Source organism: Thamnophis elegans, chromosome 4 (assembly GCF_009769535.1).
Source record: "Thamnophis elegans isolate rThaEle1 chromosome 4, rThaEle1.pri, whole genome shotgun sequence".
Taxonomy (NCBI): Eukaryota; Metazoa; Chordata; class Lepidosauria; order Squamata; family Colubridae; genus Thamnophis; species Thamnophis elegans.
Genome location: NC_045544.1, coordinates 118,247,664 through 118,274,644, shown reverse-complemented (window position 1 = coordinate 118,274,644; position 26,981 = coordinate 118,247,664). Strand labels below are relative to the sequence as shown.

Below are 26,981 nucleotides of genomic sequence, written 5' to 3'. Positions count from 1 at the left end.
ACGCCTGCACACAACCCCCCCTGCGCTCCCCCCACTTATGGCACGTAAGCCAAAAAAGGTTTCCCATTGCTGACCTATATAATTTTAATCATAATTTGTTTTATAAAATTTACCATGTTTCAATTCCATGGGAGTCATAGATCCTGGATTTTGCATTAAGTCTGCAAGTTAGCCCCATTTGGGTTTCTTGGTTCAAAAACAGCTGCTCATTTTTTACTATGTAAATTGTCTAAGGAAGCATTGTGTCCTGGATTATAGGTCTGGTGTCATCAAGAATTATAGATTGGGGGCTGGCTGAACAATTAAGAAACACTGGAGGTGAAATCTATTTCTCATCTCAACAATGAATTGTCAACATGATGCTTACCAATATATTTTTTTGTAAGGTTATTAAATAAATAAACATATATATATACATAGACCAGAGTTCCCTGTTAACCACAAGTAAATTATCTTATTTATCGTATGCTATCTAGTTGAATAAATGGGTAAGATTCCGAGTGTCTGAATATCTATCTGCTCATTGAGGTCAGAAGTGGGAAACCTGAGAGCATATTCCATTAGGGCTACGTTCTTGGAGTCTGCATTGAATGACTGGCATAACTGGAGCAAACGTTCTGGTTGAGCCGGAGATGAAAGTGAATAAGACTCCTCAGTTTTGCTTTCTGACGCTCCTTTTTTCTAACATCTCTCTTCTCTCTCATTCTCTAACTCCCACTTCTAACTCTTCCAAGCAGCAGATCACCAGGGAAGGGACTGACAATTTGACCAAAACTCTGAATGGATCACTTGCATGGAGCTTTTGAAATCAGTCCACGAGCCACATAACAACACTAAGTCCAACGAGAAAACTTCCAACCTTGATAGGGTAGTTTGTGTGGATCTGTTCAGAAATCCTAGAGTGGATGGAGTTCAATGAAGTCACAAATGGCAGTGATGAATTCTTGGGGTTGATCTGCATGAACCCAGTGCCCTGCATCAGGAATATGTTGGACTTCAGCATCAGGAAACAGCCGTTTGATCTCAGGGTAATTATTGGAACTGCAGAAAAGGGAAGGAAATAGGAAAAATTGCAGTAAGAACTTTATGGAGTATATAAATTATGTCAATCAATATAATATAATAATAAAATGACTTGTTTGTACTATATAAAATAAAGGTAACTAGTTGTTTATGAAGGAGAGAAACTAAAAAGCAGTAAAAAAAAACCTCAGTGAAAAAGTTTTAGTTTAGTTTAGTTTAGTTTAGTTTTAGTTTTATTGGTTTTGTATGCCGCCCACTCCCGAAGGACTCCGGGTGGCTTACAATAAAACAGGGAGAGGGGATAAATAAGACAGTACAAGACAATACAACAATTTAAAAATACAGCAACATTCACAATTGAAGTGGGGCCGGATACGTCAACAGCCCCCAGCCTGCCGGAACAGCCAGGACTTAGTAGCTTTACGGAAGGCCGGGAGGGTAGTAAGGGTCCGGATCTCCACAGGGAGCTCGTTCCAGAGGGTTGGAGCAGCAACAGAGAAGGCCCTCCCCCAGGGGGGTCGCCAGCCAACATTGGCTGGCAGATGGAATCTGGAGAAGGCCAAGCCTGTGCGATCGAATCGGTCTTTGGGAGGTAATTGGCAGGAGGTGGTCTCTCAGGTACCCAGGTCCGATGCAATGCAGGGCTTTATAAGTAACGACTAGCACCTTGAAGCGTGTCTGGAGACCAATGGGCAGCCAGTGCAGCTCGCGGAGGATAGGTGTAACGTGTGTGTACCTAGGTGCACCGACAATCGCTCGCGTGGCTGTATTCTGGACTAGCTGAAGTCTTTGAACACTCTTCAAGGGCAGCCCCATGTAGAGTGCATTACAATAATCCAGTCTTGAGGTGACGAGGGCGCGAGTGACTATCTGAAGTGCCTCCCGGTCCAGGTAGGGTCGCAATTGGTACACCAGGCGAACCTGGGCAAAGACCCCCCTGGTCACAGCCAACAAATGATGTTCTAGCGTCAGCTGTGGATCCAGGAGGACTCCCAAATTGTGGGCCCTCTCTGAGGGGCGTATAATTTCACCCCCCAGCCTGAGAGATGGAATAGTTAGCCAATCTTTGGGAGGGAGCATCAATAGCCACTCAGTCTTGTCGGGATTGAGCGCAAGCTTGTTCGTTCCCATCCAGACCCTGACAGCCTCCAGGCACTGGCACATCACTTCTACCGCTTCACTGAGTTGGCACAGGGCGGACAGATACAATTGTGTATCGTCCACATATTGATGGTATTTAATCCCGTGCTGGCGTATGATCTCACCCAGCGGCTTCATGTAGATGTTAAATAGGAGGGGGGACAGGACCGAGCCCTGCGGCACCCCATAATTGAGGGGCCTAGGGGTCGACCTCTGCCCTCCAACCAACACCGACTGCGACCTGTCCGAGAGGTAGGAGGAGAACCACCGAAGGATTTCAGTTAGCTCTAAAAAGCAAGGAGAAATGGTAGACCATTCTGAAAGCCAAAGCTAAATAGCAAGACTACGGTAGAAACATCTACCAGATCTAAACTTCCAAATATATTTGGTCTAGCTGTACAAAATACAATTCAGAATAAATCATGCCTATGGTCAAAAGCATCCCCTGCAGACACTCACCAAGAGAAATTTACCATTTGGGAGATGTAGATTACAGCCTACTGTTTACTGGAAATTGTTTGATATGCAATATAAAAAGACTTCAGGCTGCCACTCTGCAGATATTATTTTTAAATGATGCTCCAAGTCTCTTACCTAATATAACCAGATTTGGAACCCCCAAGAAAGAGAGCAGGCCCTAGATAAGATGTCTGGGAGTCAGGAAAACTCATGAGGTCATTCAGATGCTGTGAAATGGCCTCCAGATTCACACGCCATACAAATTGGTCCTCAGCATTCACTAGGTTGGTAAGTAGAAAATAGAGGATGGTTGGCTCCTGCGCAGAAAAAAAAATAAAGTAAAAGTACTGGGATGATGGCTTAAATGTGAAAATAATCTTTGGGCATGTAATTTTGTGTGAGCACATCCACATAAAGCTGAATCTGGTAAACCAATTTACGTTTTTTCCTTTTAATATGATCAGACTGCAATACATGTCCAGCTCTGAAGAATGATATATTCTATTTTTTTTAAAAAAATACCACACTGTTTCTTGTCCCACACTTTTGCACGCCTCACTTAGAGAGTTGAAGTAGTTTGGATCTGAAATACGTAACTTGTGCTCTTTGATAGAAACGCTTTACCTGAATAGTCGGGCGCAGTTGTTCTTCGGCCATACGGCGTGCAGTGGAACGGGGAATACCTTTAGGGATATCCACTGCTTTCATAGCAGCAATGAAATTCTGAAAGCCACTGATATCTTTTGTTTGGCTAGGACTGATGTCAACACACACTAAGCGCTCCACCAGTTCTGGCTGCAAAGGAACAGATTGGGGATGGGGTGAGTGGGAAGAAAGTCACAGGAATCAATGGCTGAAAGAGCTGTCACACTAATCCTTAGCCTAGACTCTAAAAAGGATTCTAAGCCAGGGACAGATTCAGTGTTTCAGACAAGAATTGTTATTCTCTTTCAGTTTCCATCACAGACATTGTAAGAAGACGACAATTGTGTTTCCGGGGAAAAAAAAGAGATTTAAAACCTTATCTGTGACTACAATTTATGTCCTCTATCCCCTCTTCCACAGGAGAATGGGTCCTATTTTGTATCGTGCTCTTCAAACTAAGTGTAGGGACTAAAAAAGTAAATGTGAAAAACTACTTAAAAATTGTAAAACTGGCTACAAGTCTGTTATGAATTCACAGTTGTTTCAAATTTTATAATACTGTTACCTTCACCATCCCAGAAAATTAGATGTTGGCTGTCCTTGTTAATTTGAAATACAGTATGTACATTTTGAGGTACTTCAGTTCTTGTCGGTTTGTGTGTCCTGAACTTGTACAACTGTTTAAGCCTGGGATTTTGTAGCTAATTAAAAAAAAAAAAAGAATAGAGGAAATGTTTTTTAAAGCTCCTTTTGTGTGCTGTGTCTTGAGACAAAATAGACACAGAGAGAGAACTGTAAAACCATAAATTATGCAAAATGAGATAATATATCATTTGTCTCCAAACTGGCCCTTCAGGTTTTCCAATGGTTTCCAATGTCATCATCTTCCTTTTCTTCTCACCTTTCTCAGTATTATAGACTTGTCTAGAGCGCTAGTTCTTCAGAGTGTTGGGAATATGATAATCTGAATCTGCAGATTTGTGTTTTAAGTGGCAACTCCAGATCAATTTGTTCTATCAATTTGTTTTTATATTAGCTAGCCATAGAAATTATAAACTGTTATATTTCTGTTCACAATACTGTATGACAGGATTCCCTAAAGCGCCATCCATCCATCCACTCACCACTCCTCCATCTATCATCTATCAATGTTATTGTCAGCCTCTGCTTTGCTGCTTGCTTTCGGCTGCCATTGAAACGGAGAGGGGAGGGCATGGTATTTGGGTGGGGAAGTATTCATTGCAGGAGTGACTGTTAAAAGGGAGTTGTTCTCACCATCTACTGCGCATGCTGCAGATAGAGGATTTGCCGCCAAGGCCAACTGTCCGGCACACCAACCTGATGATGCTTTTTGAAGATGCCTCCCACATGACACCTGTGGGATGTGCGGATTGGACTATGGGATGGGGTTACCAGGGGGAGGGGGTTGGGTCACATATTGATATCTATGATTACGTGCGCTTTTGCCTTAGATCTTGCTTTGCCTAGCTGCTATCTATTCATGACCAGTAAAAGTACTCTTAATTCTGCAAAATGGGGTTGAGTGGTTTCTTTCTTGGTTACTGAGGGAGGCCGCCTTGACAGTTATCTATTATGTACAAATCTTTTAATTGCAATGGATGCAAACTTTATGTTCCCCCTTCATTCCCATACACAAATTTCTAGTAATAAAGTATTTCTACGTCCTATGCATCTACTTTTCCTGCTCTCTCAATAATCAACTCCCCTTTTGTCTAAAAGGCTATAGCACTCCAATGTCAGCAGTAAAATACCAGAAGAAAAAACTAGTCAGAGGTGCTCACCCATTGTAGTGCGAATACCATAGCTGTCTTGCCGCCCATGCTGTGGCCAATTAACACACACCTACTGAGATGCAGCTGGTTCAGAAAGAGATGGATGTCAGCACTCATTGCTTCATAGGTCATGATGGGGCTGTGGGAACTATCCCCATGGTTGCGGGCATCTACTGTTAGAGCCTATCTGGGCAAGAGAAGAGGGAAGCCAGCAGGTTGGCAAAGATAAGACCTTACTTAATGACCAGAACTATATTTCAAACAGACACGATGAAATTATGATGATCTACCAAGGAACAGTCTAGCTGTTGAATTTTCCAGTAACCTGGAGATTCTTCAAAGGTAGCCTCATTTAGTGCACAGTTGTGCAATCTAGTAGTTTAAACACAATGTCACAATTGCATAGATGATTATTACCAGGTCTGACCAGCTCAGAAATTGTTGCAATACATACATTTGACTAAGATGCAGAAAAGCTTAATTATTATTTCCATCCCATAGAGATTCAGGAAAAGCTCTGGATCAAAGAAGTTCTTCAAATCTGCAAACCAGGCCTTGTAGGGGGAATTTAGCTCCTTTTAATAGGTTGATTTTCTAATAGGTTTAATAGGTTTGCTTTTCTTCTCTATTTCTCTTGCATAGTTTATATATACAATTATATTATATAATTAATATATTTATATTAAAACTATGCAAGACACAGAGAGAGACAAAAACCAACCAAGATTTAAAAAAAGCAATTAATTTAGAGCTTTGGGCTTTAATTCCAGCCCAATCTGAATTCATTTTGAATCATGGGAAAAGATATATCTTAGCTAAATTTGCAGACTTCAGGAAAAAAAAAGCATTGCATAAGATTTGTATTAAGGGCACCAAATTAAACAAATCAGCAGAATAACCTGCAGATTCAGTGTTGTAAAAAGCAGAACAAATTGAAAATTTTTAAAAAGTTGCATTTCTTCTGTTTTATTCATTTTTATTTCTTTATTAAATTTATACGCCACTCATTTTGCTAGCCAGAAAGATTCAGTTTTGATGCATTATACACTATTGTAATCTTTCTGATATTATCCACAAAACTCACATTTTTGTACCCACTGTCTCAGAGCATGAAATCTAATGAGAGAAATCTAGAGGACTCTTAGTTCAGATAAGACCAATTCTACTTTCTCATTTAGCTAATGACTTGTGGTTCAACACCTTGTTTTTGATTAACGTCCTCCTTCTCTTATATACATGTACTCCCCTTGTTCTTCTTTGCAACACTATCTTAATCCTGTCTGAATGTTTTGAGGTTGTTTATGAGACAGTAGAGATGATGAAGCTGCAGCAAGAGATAGTAGAAAGAACAAAGACTCTCTGTTGTATTGAGTGTAGAGCTGCATAAAAAACATAAAAATCTATGGCTCACCTGAGACAGACTGAAAAATATTTCAGAACATTCTGTTCAGTTATACAAAATCCTGCAAAAGAACTTCTGACTACAGTATTCAACATAAAAACGGCTCATTTTTGGCAGCAACTGACTTGCAAATCAGTAGCAACTCCTTTCTGGCTGACCATACACCTTTTACCCACCTTTCGACCAGTTTGGAGCACTAGCTTTTTTGCAAGGGATGAAAAATTGGATTTGCTTCCAAACAGCCCGTGCAGGAAAACAAGTGGAGGTTCTGATGAGGGTCCATCAAAAATGGCATAGGATAGAGGCACTGGCCTATAAATGAAACAAAATTCATGATCAAGTTGATGGTTAGGCTAGCAGGCCCGGACTGCAAAAATGTGGATGACCACAAAGTGGCAGATAGTAACAGAGATATGTAGAAACCCTCCTTGTTGCAATCCCATGGACATAATTTTTTCATGGTAGCAAGATTTGCAAGGTTTTGTAGGAAGTTATCACCCAGCCCTCTCCCAGAAAAATGAAATATCCTAGGAAATATTGAAAAGGCAGAATATTTCTCTGGATGTGAAAAGAAAGAAACATGTTTTAAAAGACAGAATAGCTGCCTGTAGCTTCCTGCCCATCCCCACCTTGTCAATGGGCCATTAAGAAGGCCAAGCTAGTCCCTTTACATAATAAAGACCTCCACTTCAGCTCCAGGGGGAAGGGATTAAGGCAGGATAATATTGGCCCTTTACCCAACTCCCCACATGGCATCTGAGAACTCAACCAAACCTGGATTCAAAACACAGCCTAGAGAGTTGCCCCTGCATGGCCCCATGGGAGTCTGACAACCAATCAGAATACAAGCTCAAGATCAAACCAGGGATTCAGCATCTCAGTCCTTCCTTCTCTTTTCTTCACCAACATTGAAGCATGTGATCACCTTTTCTGTTCAGGACTCAAGCCATGTGGTCCTGTCCACCAATAAACCATCTTTCCAAGCAGCCTCCATGTCTCTAGTGTCTTTTTCCCCACTTGGAGCCGAACCCAGAAGGACATTTCTTTCATCAGTTTATAAACACAAATTAATGTAAGGACAGATTTATGAATGACTATTAGCTAAAAAGAATCTCCAGGAAGGTTCTTCACCTTCTTCATCTTCACCTTCTCCACCTTCTCTTGTTAAAAAAAAAAAGTCATTTTACTTGTTCCCTGCTTGTGGGTTTCTTTGCAAAATTAAAAGTTTCTATAAGGACCAGTAAGATAGAATAAGTAAACCATAAACAAGATTTTGGTTACTGATGCTCTCAGGAGTCTCTGAGGCAGCTTACTATCAACATAAATCCATTTCAAAGGAATCAATAAATAGCATTTTAAAAACAGAATCTTCTGAAAATATTCTGCATCTGTATGCTGCCATCTACCGGTAGTGATTTTATAGGTTTTTACAACCAAATTGATAACCATTATACAGGTATTTCAGACAGGAAACAGCGGGGCATTGCACAAATTCCAGGTAAAAGGGCACCAAATTTCATTTTAAGGAACAATCTCTAAAAGCCTCCCTAAAAGTATAAGGAGACTCTAGGATCAAACAAAAGCAGTTATAAAAGATGCATCGCTTTCTCCTGTTGACACAGATCAGACATCATCATATTGAACTGTCAAACTATTATATGTAAGAACAATAGAAGAAAATAACTATAACTAAACACCAATGTTTGTAATAACAGCAATATGGCATTGTTAGTAAATCTTAAAAATGTTGTTTATACTAATTGTATTCATATATCCACTTCCATGTCTAACTTTTCCTTGAGATGCCATTTGAAGCTGACCTGCTTTAAATATTAGGTTGATACGAAACACTGTTTTACAACTGGAAACGAAAATATGCTGACTTGTTAACTGTGGCGTAGGATTAGTTTACAGGACTCCAACAAGCCACCTTTATCCAAAACCAGCATCCCCCTTTGCTCCGATGCGGGGACCAGGATATGAGGGGGCTTATGGCAATAATATGGGGTGCTCTTTTCTCCTTTGCCTAGGTCAGGCTTGGCCTGACTTTCAAGGAGACCATTTCTGCTGCCCCATCACAGCTGACAGCCGAAAAAGGGAAGACTATTGGGATGCCATCATTTTAATGTATAATTACAGCAGTATTTCTCAACCTTGGCAACTTGAAGATGTCTGGACTTCAATTCCCAGAATTCCCCAGCCAGCATTCTGGGGGTTGAAATCCGGACATCTTCAAGTTGCCAAGGTTGGAAAACACTGGTCTACAGCCTGTCTTTTCTACCTCTATGATGACTACATCCGGTCCATGATCCTGACATAACCGGAAACAGAAAAGCTTCATGCACCTGCCAGGCTTTTCCAGGAGGTTCGCTCTCCCCTTTGCAAGTTCCCTTCCCTTCCCGAGCTCTTACATGGTGGCGCGGCTGGCGAAACCCCTTCTTTCCCGGGCTGTGATACTGAGGCGACATCGGAGTGTTTGGGCTCGCGGCCAGCGAAAAGGAGAAGGCGGAAAGCCAAGAGCGCGAAGCATCATTGGCCGGGCGTAGCGGTCACCAAGGTGACAAAGAGACTAAAATTAGTGAAGGGACATAGCCACAGATCTACTTCCGGGTCGGTTGCTAAGGTACCGATGCCATAGAACGGGTGAGTTCCATGCTGGCTCAGGAATTCTGGGAGTTGAAGTCCACAAGTCGTAAAAGGGCCCTACCGTTCCTCACCTCCGCCATAGAAGAAAGTAATACTTTTCCCTTCCGGCTTTGTGGGACACGCCCACTGCCGTTTATCTGTCAGCAGAGGGAGCCACGAATATCCCTTTTCGTGTTTAGTTGCTAATACTGTAAAGCCAAGTTTCGGAATTGCACAAAACATTTTTTTCAAATAAAACTTGTAAGATACATATAAAATATCCCAGAAAACGTTATGATGGATAGCAAAAATGATTCCCCACAAGTCAGATGAAGCCTATAGGAAACATCCCTGCCTATTGATTGCAGGCAAATATATCCGCGGTCCTGACGTGCGATGCCATTGCTCTGTTCCGCAAGATACTCAATTTCCCAATCTCATGTTTATCCCCAGTAGTTCTCAAAAGTCTCTTATGAAAATACAAATGACCAAATAATTCAGGCAAAAACAACAAACAAACAAACAAACATCTATGGGGGAGGGGTTATCAAACCTTTTTATGGGGTATAAAATGTGCCAGAAAGCAACAAATCAAATAGTAAGATATTTATTAAACCTCAGAATTAAACAATAAAAAACTGTGATCCTATAAAATATTCCTCAAATAGCAAATTAATAGGTTTTGTCACCCTCTTCCAGTCCAATTAGTATGTTTCTTAATATAGTTACATGTATACACAGTTAAGTCTCACTTAATGTTTGATGAGTGCATGTCAGACGGGTCAGTTTTATGACTGTTTGTGGCATGGTCATGTGAACACAATTTGTGGTGGTTTTTTTGTCAGTTTCCTGCAAAATATGCCCATTTAGATGAAACCAGCATGTTTGTTTACCAATTGCAATGTTTACTTAATGTCCAACATGTTCCTCATGTACCCATGAGCGTTTGGGCACTCAGTGCCTAAAAGAATCGCCATCCCTGCTCTAGATCCTGGTTACAGGAAAATTACTTCCAGTCATGATGACTTACAACTATAGTGACTTAATCTTATTCCTTACAGTTGTAAGTTGAGAAGTGGCTGTATTCAAAGATCTCCAAATTATGCTCCCTATTGTTTAGTTGCTGAAAAAGAAATAACTTCAGTTAAAAGGAAAACATGTTTTCCTGAACTTCAAAAAGGAATTTGGATGCCATGCTAAAATGCTAATATCATCTTTATTAAAAGGCGAATAATGAAGTCTAAAATTCCATTTAATGCTAACACTAAGACCAAAATGTTTGAGAACCACTGTTCTAGGAAAATACCCCCCCCCAAAAATCAAATGTGATTGTTCAAAGCTCTTCCCTTAGCCCTTTCATTCACCATTATCTCTAGAAGATGTTCTAGTAAAGGAAATCATTTGAGTATTGACTGTTTTGTTCAGCATTGCAAGACCAATCCATATTCATAAAAATGAATGCAGGCTTTAAGATGTCTGTGATGCTATTTACTGTGTATTTAATATACATAAAATATAAAAATGTTTTTACTAACTCTTAGTTCACCCAGAGGATTTTAATTATTGACTGGATTAGTAGTATAATAAATATTAATAGCTTTCAGGCAAGCCAGAGGCCACTTTATTTTAATCATTAGTCATTTCCTGCATGAGGGAAAAACCAGAAAATTCTTCCTGCTTCTGCCTTTCTATACACAAAGCGGTTGACAATAATATATGGAATTAAACTGACTTTCTTTCTCAAAGAAAGAAATAGCTAATAGATAGTAGCTAATGCCACTTATTTCACAAATAAAACATATTGTCAAAGTAGCAGGATTCTCTGTGTTACCATTTTCATGTAGCACTTACAATATAAATCAGAGGTACAATTTTATACTCTTTAAGGGTGTGGTAATCCTAATTTTCATTTCTATTTCCCTCTTTTTAATTCAGGAGGGAGTTATAAACAGGATACTAAGAGCTTTTCTCAGCAGGTGGCAGCACACATCCAATTATTGCCTGAGCTAAGCAAGATGGGATTTGATTAGTATAAGAATTTGAGACCACCAGAAAATCTTAAAAGTGTAGACTAGACTGGGAAATCAATCTTAGAACAAGAAAAGTGGAAAACTGCTTCAAAAACTGTAAAAACATAGGGATTTGTCCATCAGTACCTTACTTGGAATGGAACTACTTGTGCAGTGAGAATGCACAGTATTTGGAATGGTCATTATTATTTGCAAGTTTATTGGAAGGATTTGGCTGACTTATAAACATTGTAAGGACTGCATTAAAATGGTTAGATCTCTGTCTAATCCAGGTATGGAGTTACCTCCCTCAGTAGTCTGAAACTCATACATTACATGTAGGCACCTTGCTTTTTTTGGCTTTATGACCTCCCATGATTGCAGCAATCAACCATCAGAATTCAATGGTACAGATTGAACTAAGCTTCTATTGAGTTTAATACCTCCTTTTATTTATATGTATAATGGAATGCCTTCTGCAGTCTTTGGAGTCTGAAAATATGAGAAAGAATAAACACACATTTCTTCTCCTGTCCTATAGAATTATTATTTGCTCATTTTCATAAATCAGCTGTTTTGCTGTACATTATATTTTCACACATTTTACTGGCCCAATTTATATTGTGGTGCTGTGGAAGCTGATTGATAAGAGTGTGTAATATTTTTTTAGTCTCTCTGTAACTTATCAGCTCCTTCCACAGCAAAGCTTTAAAATTTCCTCCCTAAATCATTTTTCTGTGGAAAGCTTACAGAACCTGCCTGGTTCATACAACCTGCTAAAGTAGGTTAAAATTAAATTAGATAATTTACAGGTCAGTGTTTTGTGGACATTCAGCCACTGCCTTAGCATGTTATGTTAGCCAAGCAATCCTGTTGAACCTTAAGTGGTTTGCCTCATGTGCCATGTGAATGCAGCACTTACAGTTTGTTAATCTGATTTTTGTGTGTGGTGTGAACTTAATTAGATAATAGTGATAATAGAGTTGCCTCTGAACATGTGAATGTGACTTCTGAAACCACATCTATTCTGTGCAACCAAGAGATTCCATAATAGCATACATGTTTTCCCCAATTCATATACCCATTTTATTTTTTACCACAGGACTGTGACATTAACAAATAATAAGTAATAATAAATATCTGGAACTCCAACAACTACTATACATGACTGCAGAACTACTGATCATTAATCTTCAGACTCATTCTGTTCTTGTTTAGTTGCTATCTGATTCACAGGTCAAAAAAGAAAAGCCACCCACAACCTGGAAAATAGCTCTTTGCTCTTTGGTATGATGAAGATCCTGTCACAAACTTCAACAGAAGATAGTGACGAAAACATGGAAGACCTTCCTCATCCAAGAGATCCAGAGACCTGTGTTCCTTCCCAGTCCTCACACACCATTGTTCCTTATTAGAACTGCTGCCTTTGAAGACTGGTGAAGAGTTAAACTACAGCCAGGCGGCAAGTTGGCTTGAGGCCAAGTATCTTCCATCTGTCCTGGTATCGGTCATGTGCTCCAACCGAGTGTGGCAATCACAAACGTATTCTTTGTGCTGAAGTGAGCTGTATAGAACAGTCAGTTGTCCTGGTGAGGACAGACTCCACCACTTCTAACTGGTTGCCACCTATCCTTTCTTAAGTGCAATTAGCAACTGAACAGAGTTACGTGCCCCAGAACAGGTTCCTCCTGGCTCAACTGATAGCTGATCCTCCCATTTATTGGCTCTTGATAACCAGCATTTTTCACCCCCCTAAAAAGCAATAAATTGGGCAAGAGTGTACAGTACTAGGAATTTTGTAGGTTGTAATCTGAATGTATCTGGAAAGCATTAGGTTGGGGGGAAAAACTTGAAAGTCTTAGAGCACGTTCTATGTGCTACATCTAAGCAGAAAGTGAACTCCCAAAATTAGCCATCTAGTTTGTGGTGCTTTTGAAACCACACTATCAAAAACATTTCATGGAAAATTACCTTGTGAGAAAATTCAACTGTTAATGCATACATTATTATGAAAGAAGGACATCCAAGGTAAAGTTATCCTTGAGTTGAACTGCGCTTCTGATCATGTCATAGACCTGTCAAATAAAATATCATATTTTTTTTTATTATGGTCCTTAACCAGTCATTACAAAAAAAGAACATAGTAAAAATGAGAAAGAGTTTAACACAGCAATTTGTCATTGGGAAAGGGTCATGGACATGTCCACACAGGATTTGGAGATTCAGAGGGAGAGGGTAAAATCCAGAATGGTTTATTTGTACCTTTTGAGAAATTAGTAAACTTGTAGTTGGAAGCCCGTTGCTGTTCTTCTTTAATCCTAGATATATTGGGGCAGCTCCACATTACCACCTGAAATCACTTCAGTGATTCTATTCCGTAGATAGTCTGCAGACAGGGACAGGAAGAGGCTATTTCACAGAATACTCTCCAGGAAGTATTGAAAATAGTATTTTTAGGGAAATTCTCAGAAAATAATTTTCAGAGAGAGGTCATCTCATTGGTATCCTAATCCCAGAGTTAAGTATAACCACAATAAATTTGCATGCCTCATTAAGTGGAACGTAAGTTGCCAGTAATCATAGAAGCTCTCTGCTCAACCTTGCTGTTTCTTTGACATCATTCTCTCTTTTTCTGCTGCCTCCTCCTATCCCACCCCGCCATCCCCTTTTGTTCCAGAAGACGTGGGAGCCATCATTGTACTCTGTCCATCTACGCCAGGAGTGTCAAACCGGCCCAAGGGGTATTTAGATCTGGCCTAGAGGGCCACCCTGGAAACAGTGAAGGACTGGCTCGCAGTACCTCTGCTAGTGAAAACGGAGTTCAGGAGAGCCCTCCCGAGCTCCGGCTTCGCTGGCAGAGGGTTGCAGGAGGCTGTTGCAGCTGAAAACTGAGCTTGGGTTTTCTCTGACAGAGCTCTCAGGCCACCACAGGCATCCCCAACACAAGTGACATTAAGCTGGCCACGCCCTCTCTAGCCACGCCCACTCCGCCCCTCAAGGTCAAACACAGTCTTGATGCGGCCCTCAATGAAATCAAGTTTGACACCACTGATCTAAGCTTGTTTCTGCACATGGAAAGGTTTGAAGTTTCTGTTTTTGCTTTGTTTTGGATCTTTAAGAAAACTCTTCGGTTGGAACCGCAATTGATGCCTTTTTTAATTGGCTTTAGTTGCTGATGTTAACTGTAGATAAAACATTTTATGACAAAGGTGGGGCCTTTTAGAACAATGTTTGATATGAGAGCAAATAAAACGTTTTATAGTAAGCAGAAGAATTTCCCTAACATTTCTCTTCCCCTTTCTGCAATTCCTGTGACCTGCCAAAGTGTTTGAAACTTGGGAAGGATGCAGATTTGGGAATCCCTTACAAACAAGGAACAAATACATCAGTATTAAATCAACTTTGGTTTTGATTCTTCTGTAAAGATATTAAAAATGTAAGCAGGATCTAGAGCAGGGATGGCGAATCTTTAGGCACTGAGTGCCCAAACGCTCATGGGTACATGCCCAAACTAAAAGGTTTGTGCGCATGCGCGAACATGCATGTACGTGGATATGTGCAAATGTGCGCATCCACGGACATGCGCAACAGAGAACACCTGAAGACCAGCTGGCCGGCAGGAGGCGGGGCATCTCAACCCCGACAGTGCAGCAAGAGGTAAGATCTTTTTCTTTCGTGAGTTTCTGTTTCGTTGTTTGCAGAAAAACAAGCTCATGAAAGCAACACCACTGACCTGGGGTGATGGTGTGTGTGCCAGGAGAGAGGGCTCTGCCAGGGGTGGGTTCCTGCCAGTTCTAACCTCTTCTATAGAAGAGGTTTCACAAATCTACAGTGGCGTTTAGAACCGGTTCCAGCTCCCTCCCCCCGCCCGTCCGCACATCATCAAGGTGAAGAGCGAGAGGAGGAATTTTGGGAGTTGAAGTCCACAAGCCTTAAAGCTGTCAAGTTTGAACATCCCTGGTTTTTTTTCTAAAGGGTTAGGGGTGCAAGGGTCTTGTAACTTGACAGCTTTAAGACTTGCACACTTCAATGCCAGAGTTTCTGAGCCAACATTTGGGTTGCTAAGCGCCAAGCCACTCCCACTCGGTCACATGGCTGGCAAGCCACTCCCACCCAGTCACATGGCTGACAAGCCACTCCCACAGGGCAGGCCACACCTATAGAAGAGGTTCTAAAAAATATTGAAAACCACTGGGCTCTGCATGCCTCAGGTTCACCATCATGCCTCATCAAGTATCTTTATAAGAATCTTTAATAATCCATCAACTACAATAACGCTACTAACACACAATATGTGGGTGAACAGGCTGAATGATAGACTTGCCCAAGTCTCATCCAAGAAAATTTCTTAAGCATAACTCCATCCTTTATATTGGTAATCCCAAAATACAATTTAAAAACTCAAGATGATGATTGCAACAATGTGAACAAATATCTACATTTTTTTTAATGCCCTAGTGATGTCCTAAAAAACTGCTGGAGCTTCAATCTCATTAGCAATAGCAGCAGCAGTTAGACTTATATACCGCTTCATAGGGCTTTCAGCCTTCTCTAAGCGGTTTTACAGAGTCAGCATATCGCCCCCAACAACAATCCGGGTCCTCATTTTACCCACCTCGGAAGGATGGAAGGCTGAGTCAACCCTGAGCCGGTGAGATTTGAACTGCAGAACTGCAATCAGCTGAAGTAGCCTGCAGTGCTGCATTTAACCACTGCACCACCTCGGCTCTGCAGCCCCCATCTTGTTACCCTGCTGGCAAGGAGGTTGCAATTTGAAAGAATGCAGATTATTTTGCATAGGGTGGGAAGCTTCTTTAAAAACAAAATCTATCGTTATGACGCTACCTCTTTGATGGATGGATTATTTATGTTTAATGTTACTGTATATACTCGAGTATAAGCCTAGTTTTTCAGCCCACTTTTTGGGCTGAAAAAAGCCGCCTCGGCTTATACTCGAGTCAGTGAAAAATTTGCCCGAAATGGAGGAGAAAAAGGGGCGGGGCCATGCCGCTGGGTGACACTCGTGAATGGCCCAGTGCCCCTGTGAGTTTCCCCTCCCTCTGTGTCAGTTTGCCGCGCAGCGCGCACCGCACCATCCCCCCTCCTCACGTTCTAATGTATGCAGGGCTGTCTTAACGATTCCCCTTCCTCCCCCTCCTGCCGCTCTGCAACGATGTCCCACCTCCTCCTTGTTATGGCAAGCAGCCACATAGCGATGTCCCACCTCCTCTGGTACAGTGATCCAATGATAGGAATCACTGTGCCGTGTGTCATAGGAGGCGGGACATCGCTCCCGCGGCTGCATGGACATCATCATCACAGCGGGACATCAGCATCATGAGGTGAGTGAAGTATTTCATTGAATACACCGCTAGTTTACTGTTTTCTTTGAAATAAATATTCAAAACATTATTGGTATCTATTTTTATTTTTGAAATTTACCGGTAGCTGCTGCATTTCCCACCCTAGGCTTATACTCGAGTCAATAACTTTTCCAGTTTTTTGTGGTAAAATTAGGTGCCTCGGCTTATATTCGGGTCGCCTATACTCGAGTATATACGGTAATTTATTTATTATTTATGTCCTTTCTTCCCCTTTTTGCACACATTTTTTTTCTTTTTTGTTGTTAGGGTTGGATGTATGGTCTTTTGTTGTTGTTCTGCATTTTATTCTTGTTGATAAAACAAACAAATATATATTATAATAAATGATTTAATGTTTTTTTTAAACCTTTAATAAATTGGCTTCCAGATATTGCAAACAGAATACCCATCAGAAGTGTAAGGGGCTACAGAAAAAAGGCAAATGAATGTATGATTTCCATATCCCAGAAAGCAATATTTTAGCTTCTTTTGATATTAAACAGTTTCTCCTATTGCCACCTTCAAATAATTTGTTAATTTTGGGCAGGATACTCTAAGAAGGATTAAGAGGCTGGCAGCAACGATGGCCAGGCACTAAAAGCTAAAGCTTACTGCAAGAAATTGAAGAAGCTTTCTTGTAACAATAAGGAAAGACTGAGGTTGGATATATTGCTCTACAAATAATTGGAAATAATTGTACAAATAAGTACAAATAAAACGAATGCCACATAGAAGAAAGTCAAGACCTGTTCTCTGTTATTCCAGAATGTAGGGTGCATAATAATGGATTCACAGTAAAGGTAGTCCTCAACTTACAACAGACTCCCCAAAAGATACTCATGACCCATATTCAAAATTCCAATGGCTGGGGCCTGCATTTGTGTCTGTTTGCAGCATCCCACCATCATATGAGCCGAGATGGCACAGTGGTTAGAGTGCAGTACTGCAGGCCACTTCAGCTGACTGTTAGCTGCAGTTCGGCGGTTCAAATCTTACCGGCTCAGGGTTGACTCAGCCTTCCATCCTTCCGAGGTGGGTGAAATGAGGACCCAGACTGTGGGGGCGATATGCTCACTCTGTAAACCGCTTAGAGAGGGCTGAAAGCCCTATGAAGCGGTATATAAGTCGAACTGCTATTGCTATTGCTATTGCTATATAACTGTGATTTAGAATTTATTTGCTGATAAGTAGCATTTACTTCTGTTTCTGGTGAAGAATGCTCATTGCAAACACTAGGTTCACTTTATGACTGCAGTGTACACTTTATAATCATGACTTTTGCTTAATGACTTCTGCAAAAAAAAGGTTGTACATTTGGGTGTGGTATGGCATGACTTACAACTGTAATTCTGTAGTAGTAAGTCAAGAACTACCTGTAGTAAGTCAAGGACTACCTGTAGTAAGGCAAGGACTACCTGGAAAGTACAAAAAGGCAGGTTCCAATTTTAGAACAAAATGGAAGACATCAAATTAGGGTATCCTATTATTCTTGCTTGATTTGGATGAGGGGATAGATGGGGAACTCATCAAATTTGCAGGCGACAGCAAGCTAGCAGAAATAGTCCACACTCCAAAGGATCCAGAAAGGTCTTGGCAGACTTGAACATTGGGCACTATTTAACAAAATGAAATTCAATGGTGAAAAAGTAAGATTCTACATTTAGGCAAGAAAAAAATCAAATAGACAGGTAGAGTATAGGTGATACCTGGCTCAATAGTAATAACTGTGAGAGGGACCTTGGAATCCTAGTGGACAATCACTTAAATATGAACCAGCAATGTGCTGCAGCTACCAAAAAAACCCCCCAAGGACTGATTAACAGAAGGATAGAATCAAGATCATGTGAAGTGTTAATACCACTTTATAATGCCTTAGTAAGGCCAACTTGGAATACTGCGCCCAGCTTTGGTTGCCACGATGTAGAAAAGATGTGGAGATTTTAGAAAGAGTGCAGAGAAGAGCAACAAAGATTATTAGGCGACTGGAGGCTAAAACATACAAAGAACGGTTGCTGAAATTGGTCTTGTTTAATGAAAAGAAGGGCCGGGGTGACCTGATACCAGGGTTCCAATGCCTTACTGAAGGCAGGACAAGAAGCAATGGATGGAAACTAATTAAGGAGAGAAGTAACCTAGAACTATGGAGAAATTTCCTGACAGAACAATTAATCAGTGGAACAACTTGCCTTCAGAAGTTGTGAATGCTCCAACACTGGAAGTTTTAAAGAAGAGATTGGTCAACTATTTGTCTCAAACGGTATAGGGTTTCCTGCCTAGGCAGCGGGTTGGACTAGAAGACCTCCAAGGTCCTTGAGATTGGGACAGAGATCCCTTCCAATTCTCATATTCTGTATTGCTTAACACGTTCATACAGAATACACATATCAAAGAGCCAGTGCTGGTGAGATAGACTATAATCCTGTGCACAGCAGAGGATAAAAGAACCAGTCCGGTCTTCATTTCTAAAAATGAAGTGGGAATGTTGAGATGCAAATGAGCTGAATATATGCCAAGATCTTGCTTCAAAAATAACATGAAATCAATTCTTTATGTAGTGCTAAGCATTTATTTATCGTGTTTGCTTGTTGCTATCCACGAAATGGTAGATAATAAAAGTGATTAAAGTTTGGCTTAGTACCAAAGGAAAGATTGGAAGCATTTAATTAAGAGGGGATGGTGGTGGAAGACACTGCTAAAATGGTAACTGGGAATCTCAGTGCCAATATGTCTGGACTGGAGCAACCAGATTTGGGAATGCTATTCCAAGATAATGGGGGCAAAACAATTCCACCAAGTGTATTGGGATAAGAAAGACGTTTTCTTCTGCTGCCTTTCCTGTGGTAATCTTGCCCTCTGAAACGTCTCTATTTCTTCCCCAGCCTCTGCAGTTTGCAGTGTTTGTTTCATTCTTCATCTACAGCCGGTAAACCCAGCCAAGCAGAAGGGTGTGGATTGTGTGTTACTCTCTCTAAAACCAGGAACAGGAGAAAATAAACAGAAGCTTGCTCAATCCAATCCTGCCTGAGAACAAGCAAGTGAGAAGCCGCTGGAGATCTAAACTTTTCTCATGAGGGAATGAAAGAAAACAGGTTTGAGCCACTCTCTGCAGGTTAAGAAGAAACCAAAACCCCGTTCACGCCTGAGTTGAAAACACTGGTCACTTGCTCTTGGGAGCGTTCTCAGCAGAGCAAATGGCCCTTGTAAAGTAACTATACATTGAAGAACGCTTCTGAGCATGCCAAGGTTATCGAGAACCATGCCTCTCCTACAGGTAGTTCTCGACTTACAGCAATTCGGCTTGAAGTTACCCCTGCACTAAAAATGGTGACCTATGACCATTTTTCACACTTATGACCTCGGCGGTATCCCCATGGTCACGTGATCAGAATTGAAACGCTTGGCAATTGACTCATATTTATGATATGAGCACCCCAGCGTCACGGGACCACCTTTTGCAACTTTCCTGACCAGCAGAGTCAATGGGGAAACCAGATTCCCTTAACAACCGTGTTACTAACTTAACAACTGCAGTGATTCACTTAACGAACGTGGCAAGGAAAGTCGTAAAAAGGGGCAAAAGTCACTTAACAAATTTCTCACTTAGCAACATAAATTCCAGGCTCAATTGTGGTCATACGTTGAGGATTATCTGTATTACATCCACCCGGTTTGCTAGGATGGGAAGGCAATATACGTTACGGGTCCCATTGATTAGGAATGTACTGTATATCTAGTGGGACATATACGAAAAACAGCCTTCTTAGTGGTGACTCTTTCTCTGTGGCACATCATCCCTCCCTCGAAGGCATGGTTAATCTCCACCCTGTTGCTTTGCCAAAAGCCCCCTAAAACATGGATTTGTTAGGAAGCTTGGGGACACAAATGGAGAAGGAGCTGATCAAGGACTGAGTTGATCATGTACTTGCTGCTAGGTGAGGTGAGGTGAGATTTTTTAAAATCAGTTTTTATTATGTGGTGGATTTTTTAAATATTGTCAATCGCCCAGTGTGAAATGGGCAGTGATATAAATTTATTTCATAAATAAATAAACAACGCAAGCAGCTTATAAATTGCGAGATGGGAGATAGGTTTCCAATCCAAACATAAGAACAATTCTTATGCCTTGGAACCTTTTCTTAATAAGCAATAAAGTTCTGGATTAAATTTCATAAGGTACTGTAGTTTGGATTTGTTTGCTTGTTTGTTTTTTAAATATAGTATAAGAAAGTCCTGGAATGAATATGATGTAAATCAGTGGTTCTTAAACTGGGGAATAATTATCCTGGAGAGGTGGGAGCAATTCAAGCATATCCTGAGGGTAATGGAGCACTTTACAATTGCTTATTTGTGAGTTGAGAATCCAGTTTGTGATTGCTGATACAGAGATACTTGTATAAATTAAAACAATGTTGGGTGTTTTTATTGAGGGGGGGGGTAATGATGTTGTTTGAGTACAAAAAAAAATGGGTAATTGGATCAAACAGTTGAAGAGCCACTGCCTTAGAAAGGAGAGGACTACGTATGTGTTTCTACCCCACATAGGTAGAACAGAAGTTCTCATTCAGAGATGAAATCCAAACCATCAGCTCAGTGATTGTGTGTGTGTGTGTTTGTGTGTGTGTGTGTGTGTGTGTGTGTGTCTGTCTGTCTGTTATATTTGTCTCCCATTTTGCTTTCCTGCCTAATGTAGCCAGTTTTCCTGCTCGCTTCTGATCATACTTCAGTAACAAGTGATATGGTTTGACCTGGGGTGAGGGATTCTTCTGACTCAGGTCACCCCACTGGGTGCAAAGGCCAAAGGGAGGGGAGATGTTTCTTTGGAACTCAGATGCTTGTGTGAAGGTCAAAGAGCTTATACACATTGTAAGAGAATAACCTGAGCTGAAGCTTGTGATAAATCCAAGTGCCTTCTCCATATACGGGCATTTTAGTCTACATCAGGGGTGTCCAACCTTAGCAACTTTAAGACTTGTGGACTTCACCTCCCAGAATTTCCCACCCAACCATGACTGGACACCCCTCATCTACATTCAGGCATCGTCAACCAAGACAACTTTAAGATAGGTGGACATCAATCCCCAGAATCCCAGCTATGTTGGCTGGGGAATTCTGGGAGTTGCAGGCGACATATCTTAAAGTTACTAAGATTAAGAAATGCTGGTCTAATTGAATATATTATTTCTGAATCTCATTAAATAACTGCTTTTAGAAGAATATATTTGGCCTGATTAGACAAAACTGGCCTCATTTAATTAAATGTATTTAAGCACCAGAGGGCAGGACAAGAAACAATGGTTGGGAACTAATCAAAGAGAGAAGCAACCTGAAATTAAGGAGAAACTTCCTAACAGTGAGGACAATTAATCAATGGAACAGCTTCAGAAATCATGAGTACTCCATCACTGGAGGTTTTTAAGAAGAGTCAAGACAGTCACCTATCTAAAATGATATAGGTTCTCCTGCTTGAGCCGGGGACTGGACTAGAAGACCTCCAAGGTCCCTTCTAGCTCATTCTATTCTAAATGCACTTGTGAGCTGGGCCATGATGGCTTTTTTTAACTGGTGTCTGCTTCCACTATTTTAGATAGCCAGTTTGCTCTGTGCCTGGATTTAACTTTCATGGACAATGCTCGCTTTTCATTCTCCATGCTTTATCAAGCCTTTGTTAAAGTCATTTTGCTGGCCATCTCTGGATCTTGTGGCAGTGGGTCAGGTTTGGGTTGCTGCCGACATTACTGGCAGTTCAGTGCATGCAAAAAAATTGTGTGCCTACGCACGCTTCACTCACACACATGTTAGACGTGAGCTGCGCAGGCACATTTGCACATAAATAGGTCTGTGCATGCGCACAATGTTTAAAAATGAAAAAAAATTACATTTCTGCAATGAAAATTGTTATGCGCATGTACAGGACTGAAAGTTAAGATGGCGGCACTGTAGGAGAACCGATTCAGGGGCATAGCAGGCCTGATTCACTGCCGGTTCCAGCGACCCAAGCCGCCAAACCACTACCGGTTCGGCTGAACCGGTAGGAACCCGCCACTGCAGTGGGTTCTGCAGATTAATTTACATTTTTGGTGTGAAACGGACTTTCCTTGTCACTTACCAACTGAACTAACTAACTGGCATATTAATATAATCTTCTATCCAATGTTTCCATTGTATTTCCACACAATTTTTAGAGCGACTTGAAATAAGAGAAGCAAATCCCCTACGGCTATTCTATTCCATTATCTTTACTACTTAATCTCCCCGTTTTACCTTATTCATCAGTCTCTTGTGGAGTACTTTCAGTCTGGTACAGACTAATGTTACGAAAATCAATTTCTAGCAGTTTGTGCAGACCGTACACTGATTTTTCTCCCCATTCCAGAATGTTCACGACCGTTGCTGTTGGCCACGTTCAGAGTTGAGCTCATATTTTTAAACAAAAACTTGGCTTCCGTCAAGCCCCCAATGGTCTCTTGACTCTTGGCAGGGTTGTGCTCATAAAACAAGCAAAGCATTGTTTATGTTGCCGGGGCGAGGGGGGAGGAGAGAACATTGGAGGAAAGATAATAATGACAAAACTAACTTGTGGAGCAAAGGGAACAAAATGTTCACCAGCAGAGAAAGATGGATCTCTATGGGACTCGATAGTACAGCTCACTGTTCCCAGGAGAATGGAATTTGCCAACTCCCAAATAATTAAGTATGCAAGATTTGGTTGGTTTTTCAAACAGTTTTATTGGGGGGAACAAAGAAGGAAACACACTGTAACTTACTATATATACAAAATAAAAGAGGAAATCATGCTTACCCTCAGCTATGTACAATAAAATCCCACCCACCCATAGCCCGTTGCCAGCAAGTGCCATCTTGCTGTATCATCTTGGAAAGGAAGATGGGGAAATGATGTTTAAGGACAATGGTGTCTGGAGATGAAATTTTTATAGCAATAGCAATAGCAGTAGACTTATATACCGCTTCATAGGCCTTTCAGGCCTCTCTAAGCGGTTTACAGAGAGTCAGCATATTGCCCCCAACAATCTGGGTCCTCATTTTACCCACCTCGGAAGGATGGAAGGCTGAGTCAACCCTGAGCCGGTGAGATTTGAACCGCTGACCTGCTGATCTAGCAGTAGCCTGCAGTGCTGCATTTAACCACTGCGCCACCTTGGCTCAATTTGGCTGGAGGGGCCACTGGCAGTTCTTTACCTCTCTCCCTTCCACCAGTTGCTGTCAACGTGCAGTTCAAGGAGGAGTACCTTCATGGCTGGCTGTTCTTTAGGATGGGAAGAGGGGGCCTTGCCCTCATTCTAAAAGGCTCAGAATGAGAAGAAGAAAGGCATAAGCCTTCTTGATTCCTCATCCACACAAATTCCCGTGGTCGGATGCTCAAAGGTGGCTGACAAATTTCCTCAGACAGCTGTTTCCCCCCCCCCATCTCAAATACACGACTTGTTGTTCAATGTGGAAAAGGCTCACTGGTCATGTCCTCCCAACACATTTCACTTGGGTACTGAATCAAACCAGGCTCAAATAGGCATTGAATCATAAATTAAGCAATTGGGTTGGGTTGGTGCAACACAATAGCCTCCAAAACTAACCGTGATTCAAGCTAAGCACTCTTAGTATGCTGTATAAAACGTTAGGGAAAGAACAGTCTCTGCCACTTGCCACCCATGTCCCAGGAATATTCAACAATTGTCCAGCTGCCCCAAGTGCTGATGTTGTTCTCGTCCCCATGTCAAGCAAATGATCATACTCTTCCCCCATTGCTTGAAGGCTTCCCTTTCAGAAACCACATATGGTTAGAAAACACAGGTGTCCAAAGTTGGGAGCCAAGCGGCAGGGGGGTAAGGGGTGGGGGAATCCAACAGCACAGAAACCATCATTCAAAGAAACAATCCACTTGATCCTTCCAGGTTTATACTAACCGTCTGCAGTCACTTTGACTCCTGAAGGGAGGCCTGAAGGCCAAGCTTCAGCAATTGGGATGGGGTCTCACCAGTTAAGTGTTCGATGAAAGTCTGAGAATGTTTTATATCAGAGGCAAACAAAGAAAAATGGGGCCAGGCAAGTTCCTTTCCGTTCTTAGGAAATCAATGAGAAGGGAGCCATACAGACGATCGCTGTACAAATTCTCACTGAACATGAGAAAAAATCTTGGTGGAAGTTTTTTCTTCTTCTTGAACAAGCAAAGGTGAATTTAACCCATCCTTGTAGGCATGTAACACTTACAACCATGAGGGTGTTCCCGCCACTTCATACGTAATTCTTCTTGTCGTAGCTCATCGCAGTAGACCTGGGTGCAGAGTAGGCCATGGTTGTGGGTCTGTACTTCTCCTCCTTGGGGGGGCAGGAACAGCAGAGCAAGCTTCCTCCGAAAAGGAAAAGGGCTGCTGCTGCCCAACCAATGTAGAGTGAAGGTCCTATTTCACGTTTCAGGTAATCTGGGACTGCTACATTGTAGAAATCGCGGATAATTTGATTGGCAGACCAGCAGACGGGGATGAGAGTCAGGAGGCCTGCCAGCAGGAAGATGACCCCAGAAGTGATGGTGACCTTGGCCTTTGTAGATTCATCTTCAATGCAGCGAGTGCACTGTGCTCCCATCAGGAAAATGAGGATCCCCATCACCCCAAGGACAATGGCAATGACGATTAAGGCCCGAGCAGCCTGTAGGTCTGGTGCCAATGCCAGCATGGAATCATAGACCTTGCATTGCATCTGGCCGGTACTCTGAGCCACACAGTTCATCCATAGCCCTTCCCCGGTGAACTGCGCAGTGACGATGTTGTAGCCGATGAAAGCAGTCACTTTCCACATAGGCAACCCGCAACACAAGATGGTGCCTATCACGCCTATGACAGACAGGGATACGCCGCCAATCTCCAAACCCATCGACATCTTGGCGCCGACAAATCAGCCACTGCCTTCCCAACTGCAATGCAAATCTGCTGCTTTCTAGTCGCGAGGTTCTGAGCAAAGCAGGTGAAGCACCCAAAGCTCTGAGCTGATTTATAAACTGTCCTGTCACCTGGGCGGGCTCTATAGCTCAAGCATGGGTGGGGCGTCACCAACGGACTCTCAACCTGCCCTACCCTTGTACCATCCTCTCTTTCTCTCTCTCTTTTTCTTTGTTTGAGATGGCATTTATGAGAAATGGAAATTTTCTGCAGAGGGCAAACGGGAAATTACCCTTGAACTGAATTCCAGCTGGTTGCTTGGCGTGACACTCAGTTTCAGAGCAAACTGGCAGACAAAGATTGGTAGCAAAAAGCAAAAAATGCCTTGTAAGGAGGCTCTTGATTCACCGGGCTTCCTTTGTTGCATTTCAACGTTGGGCTGGGTCTCTCAAGTCCAAATCAAGCATGACTGCTGATAGTCAACAAACTGCCTTTAAATCATAAACCTCAGATATACATCGGAATTTCTTGATAATTCATCATTTTTTACTGATTTATTGAAGACAGGCATAGTTTCGGCTAACATCCTATAATAAGCATGGGGTGCACTTAATTAGCTAAGCTCTCCACTTCTGGGTGTTTTTTAACAAGCTCATGATGAACCTTTTACCTCCAAACCGTTTCGTGACATTCTTTCGCACAGTTTAAACAAAGCTATCAGAGGGATCGTCCCTTGCCGGTCACATCTACCTGACCCACTAGAGTGGGGAGGCAAGGAATGATCTGGCACAGGGATGGGATTCTGCCGGTTCGCACAGGTTCAGGTGAACTGGATGTTAATTTTACATCTGGTTAGCCGAACTGGTAGCTGGAAGCACTGGCTGGCCCTGCCCATCCCTCCCAGGAGTCTCCACGCGGCCCATTCATCGTGCCAGGTAAGTGCAGAGCCTGTGCGGAGGCCCTGGGAGGGCAAAAAATGGGCCTACTGGAAGTAGGCCTACCAGAAGTACTGTACAGGGGTGGTGGAAAAGAAACCTTAGCTTTAATCGAACACAAAATAGAAGCAAATATTGTAACATGGATATATCAGGCTCTGAAGAGAAGAGCAGCAAGGGTAGAAACAGTTTCTACCTATATATATTCCTGTATATAGAATACTAAATAACAGAGTTGAAAGGGGCCTTGGAGGTTTTCTAGTCCAGCCCCTTACTCGAACAGAAGACCCTAAACCAGCCAATGCCCAACCTAACCCAACCAATGTTCAACCTTGGCAGCTTCAAGATTTGTGGACTTCAGCTCCCAGAATTCTCCAACCAGTCATGTTAGCTGGGGGAATTCTGGGAGTTGAAGTCCACAAGTCTTAAAGTGGCCAAGGTTGGACACCCCTGCCCTATACCATTCTAGACAAATAGCTGTTCAATCTCTTCTATAAAAGCTCCAGTGATAGAGCGTTCACAACTTCTGGAGACAAGCCCTTCCACTGATTAATTGTTCTCACTGATAGGAAATGTCTCAATTCTTGGTTGGATTTCACTTTAGTAAGTTTCCATTCATTATGTCTTGTCTTGCCCTCAGGTGCTTTGGAAAATAGGTTGTCCCCCTCTTCTTTGTGTCAGCCATTCAAATATTGG

The 26,981-nt window shown here is 41.9% G+C and overlaps 2 protein-coding genes across 5 annotated transcripts; both read right to left on the bottom strand.

Moving 5' to 3' along the window:
• ABHD11 (abhydrolase domain containing 11) lies at window positions 1-22,928 on the bottom strand. Of its 4 annotated transcripts, none has more exons than XM_032216451.1 (8): window positions 22,721-22,928; window positions 13,359-13,482; window positions 8,874-13,171; window positions 6,639-6,774; window positions 5,070-5,243; window positions 3,247-3,417; window positions 2,758-2,939; window positions 1-1,041 (listed from the first exon to the last, which is right to left on the bottom strand). In XM_032216451.1, the coding sequence occupies exons 3-8, from the start codon at window positions 8,993-8,995 to the stop codon at window positions 897-899; spliced, it is 930 nt and encodes a 309-aa protein (XP_032072342.1). In that variant the 5' UTR covers window positions 8,996-13,171; window positions 13,359-13,482; window positions 22,721-22,928; the 3' UTR covers window positions 1-896. The 4 variants fall into 4 exon arrangements, with proteins under 4 accessions (XP_032072342.1, XP_032072344.1, XP_032072343.1 ...); XM_032216453.1 differs by having other exon boundaries at window positions 5,070-5,247; window positions 13,068-13,171; XM_032216452.1 differs by having other exon boundaries at window positions 13,068-13,171.
• Window positions 22,929-23,551: 623 nt separating this feature from the next.
• On the bottom strand, window positions 23,552-25,427 carry LOC116508446 (claudin-3-like). The gene has a single exon (XM_032217076.1). It carries the CDS (start codon window positions 25,349-25,351, stop codon window positions 24,707-24,709), a length of 645 nt encoding a protein of 214 aa, XP_032072967.1. The 5' UTR covers window positions 25,352-25,427; the 3' UTR covers window positions 23,552-24,706.
• Window positions 25,428-26,981: the final 1,554 nt, after the last annotated feature.

Bases quoted from the DNA above. Each gene is read 5' to 3' on its own strand.
- ABHD11 (XM_032216451.1), bottom strand. From the start codon at position 8,995: ATGATGCTTCGCGCTCTTGGCTTTCCGCCTTCTCCTTTTCGCTGGCCG. The intron at 3,418-5,069 runs GTGAGCACCTCT...GTTCCTTTGCAG, and splicing joins TGGTATTCGCACTACAATGG to CCAGAACTGGTGGAGCGCTT. The intron at 1,042-2,757 runs GTAAGAGACTTG...CCTTTTCTGCAG, and splicing joins TCCAAATCTGGTTATATTAG to TTCCAATAATTACCCTGAGA.
- LOC116508446 (XM_032217076.1), bottom strand. From the start codon at position 25,351: ATGTCGATGGGTTTGGAGATTGGCGGCGTATCCCTGTCTGTCATAGGC.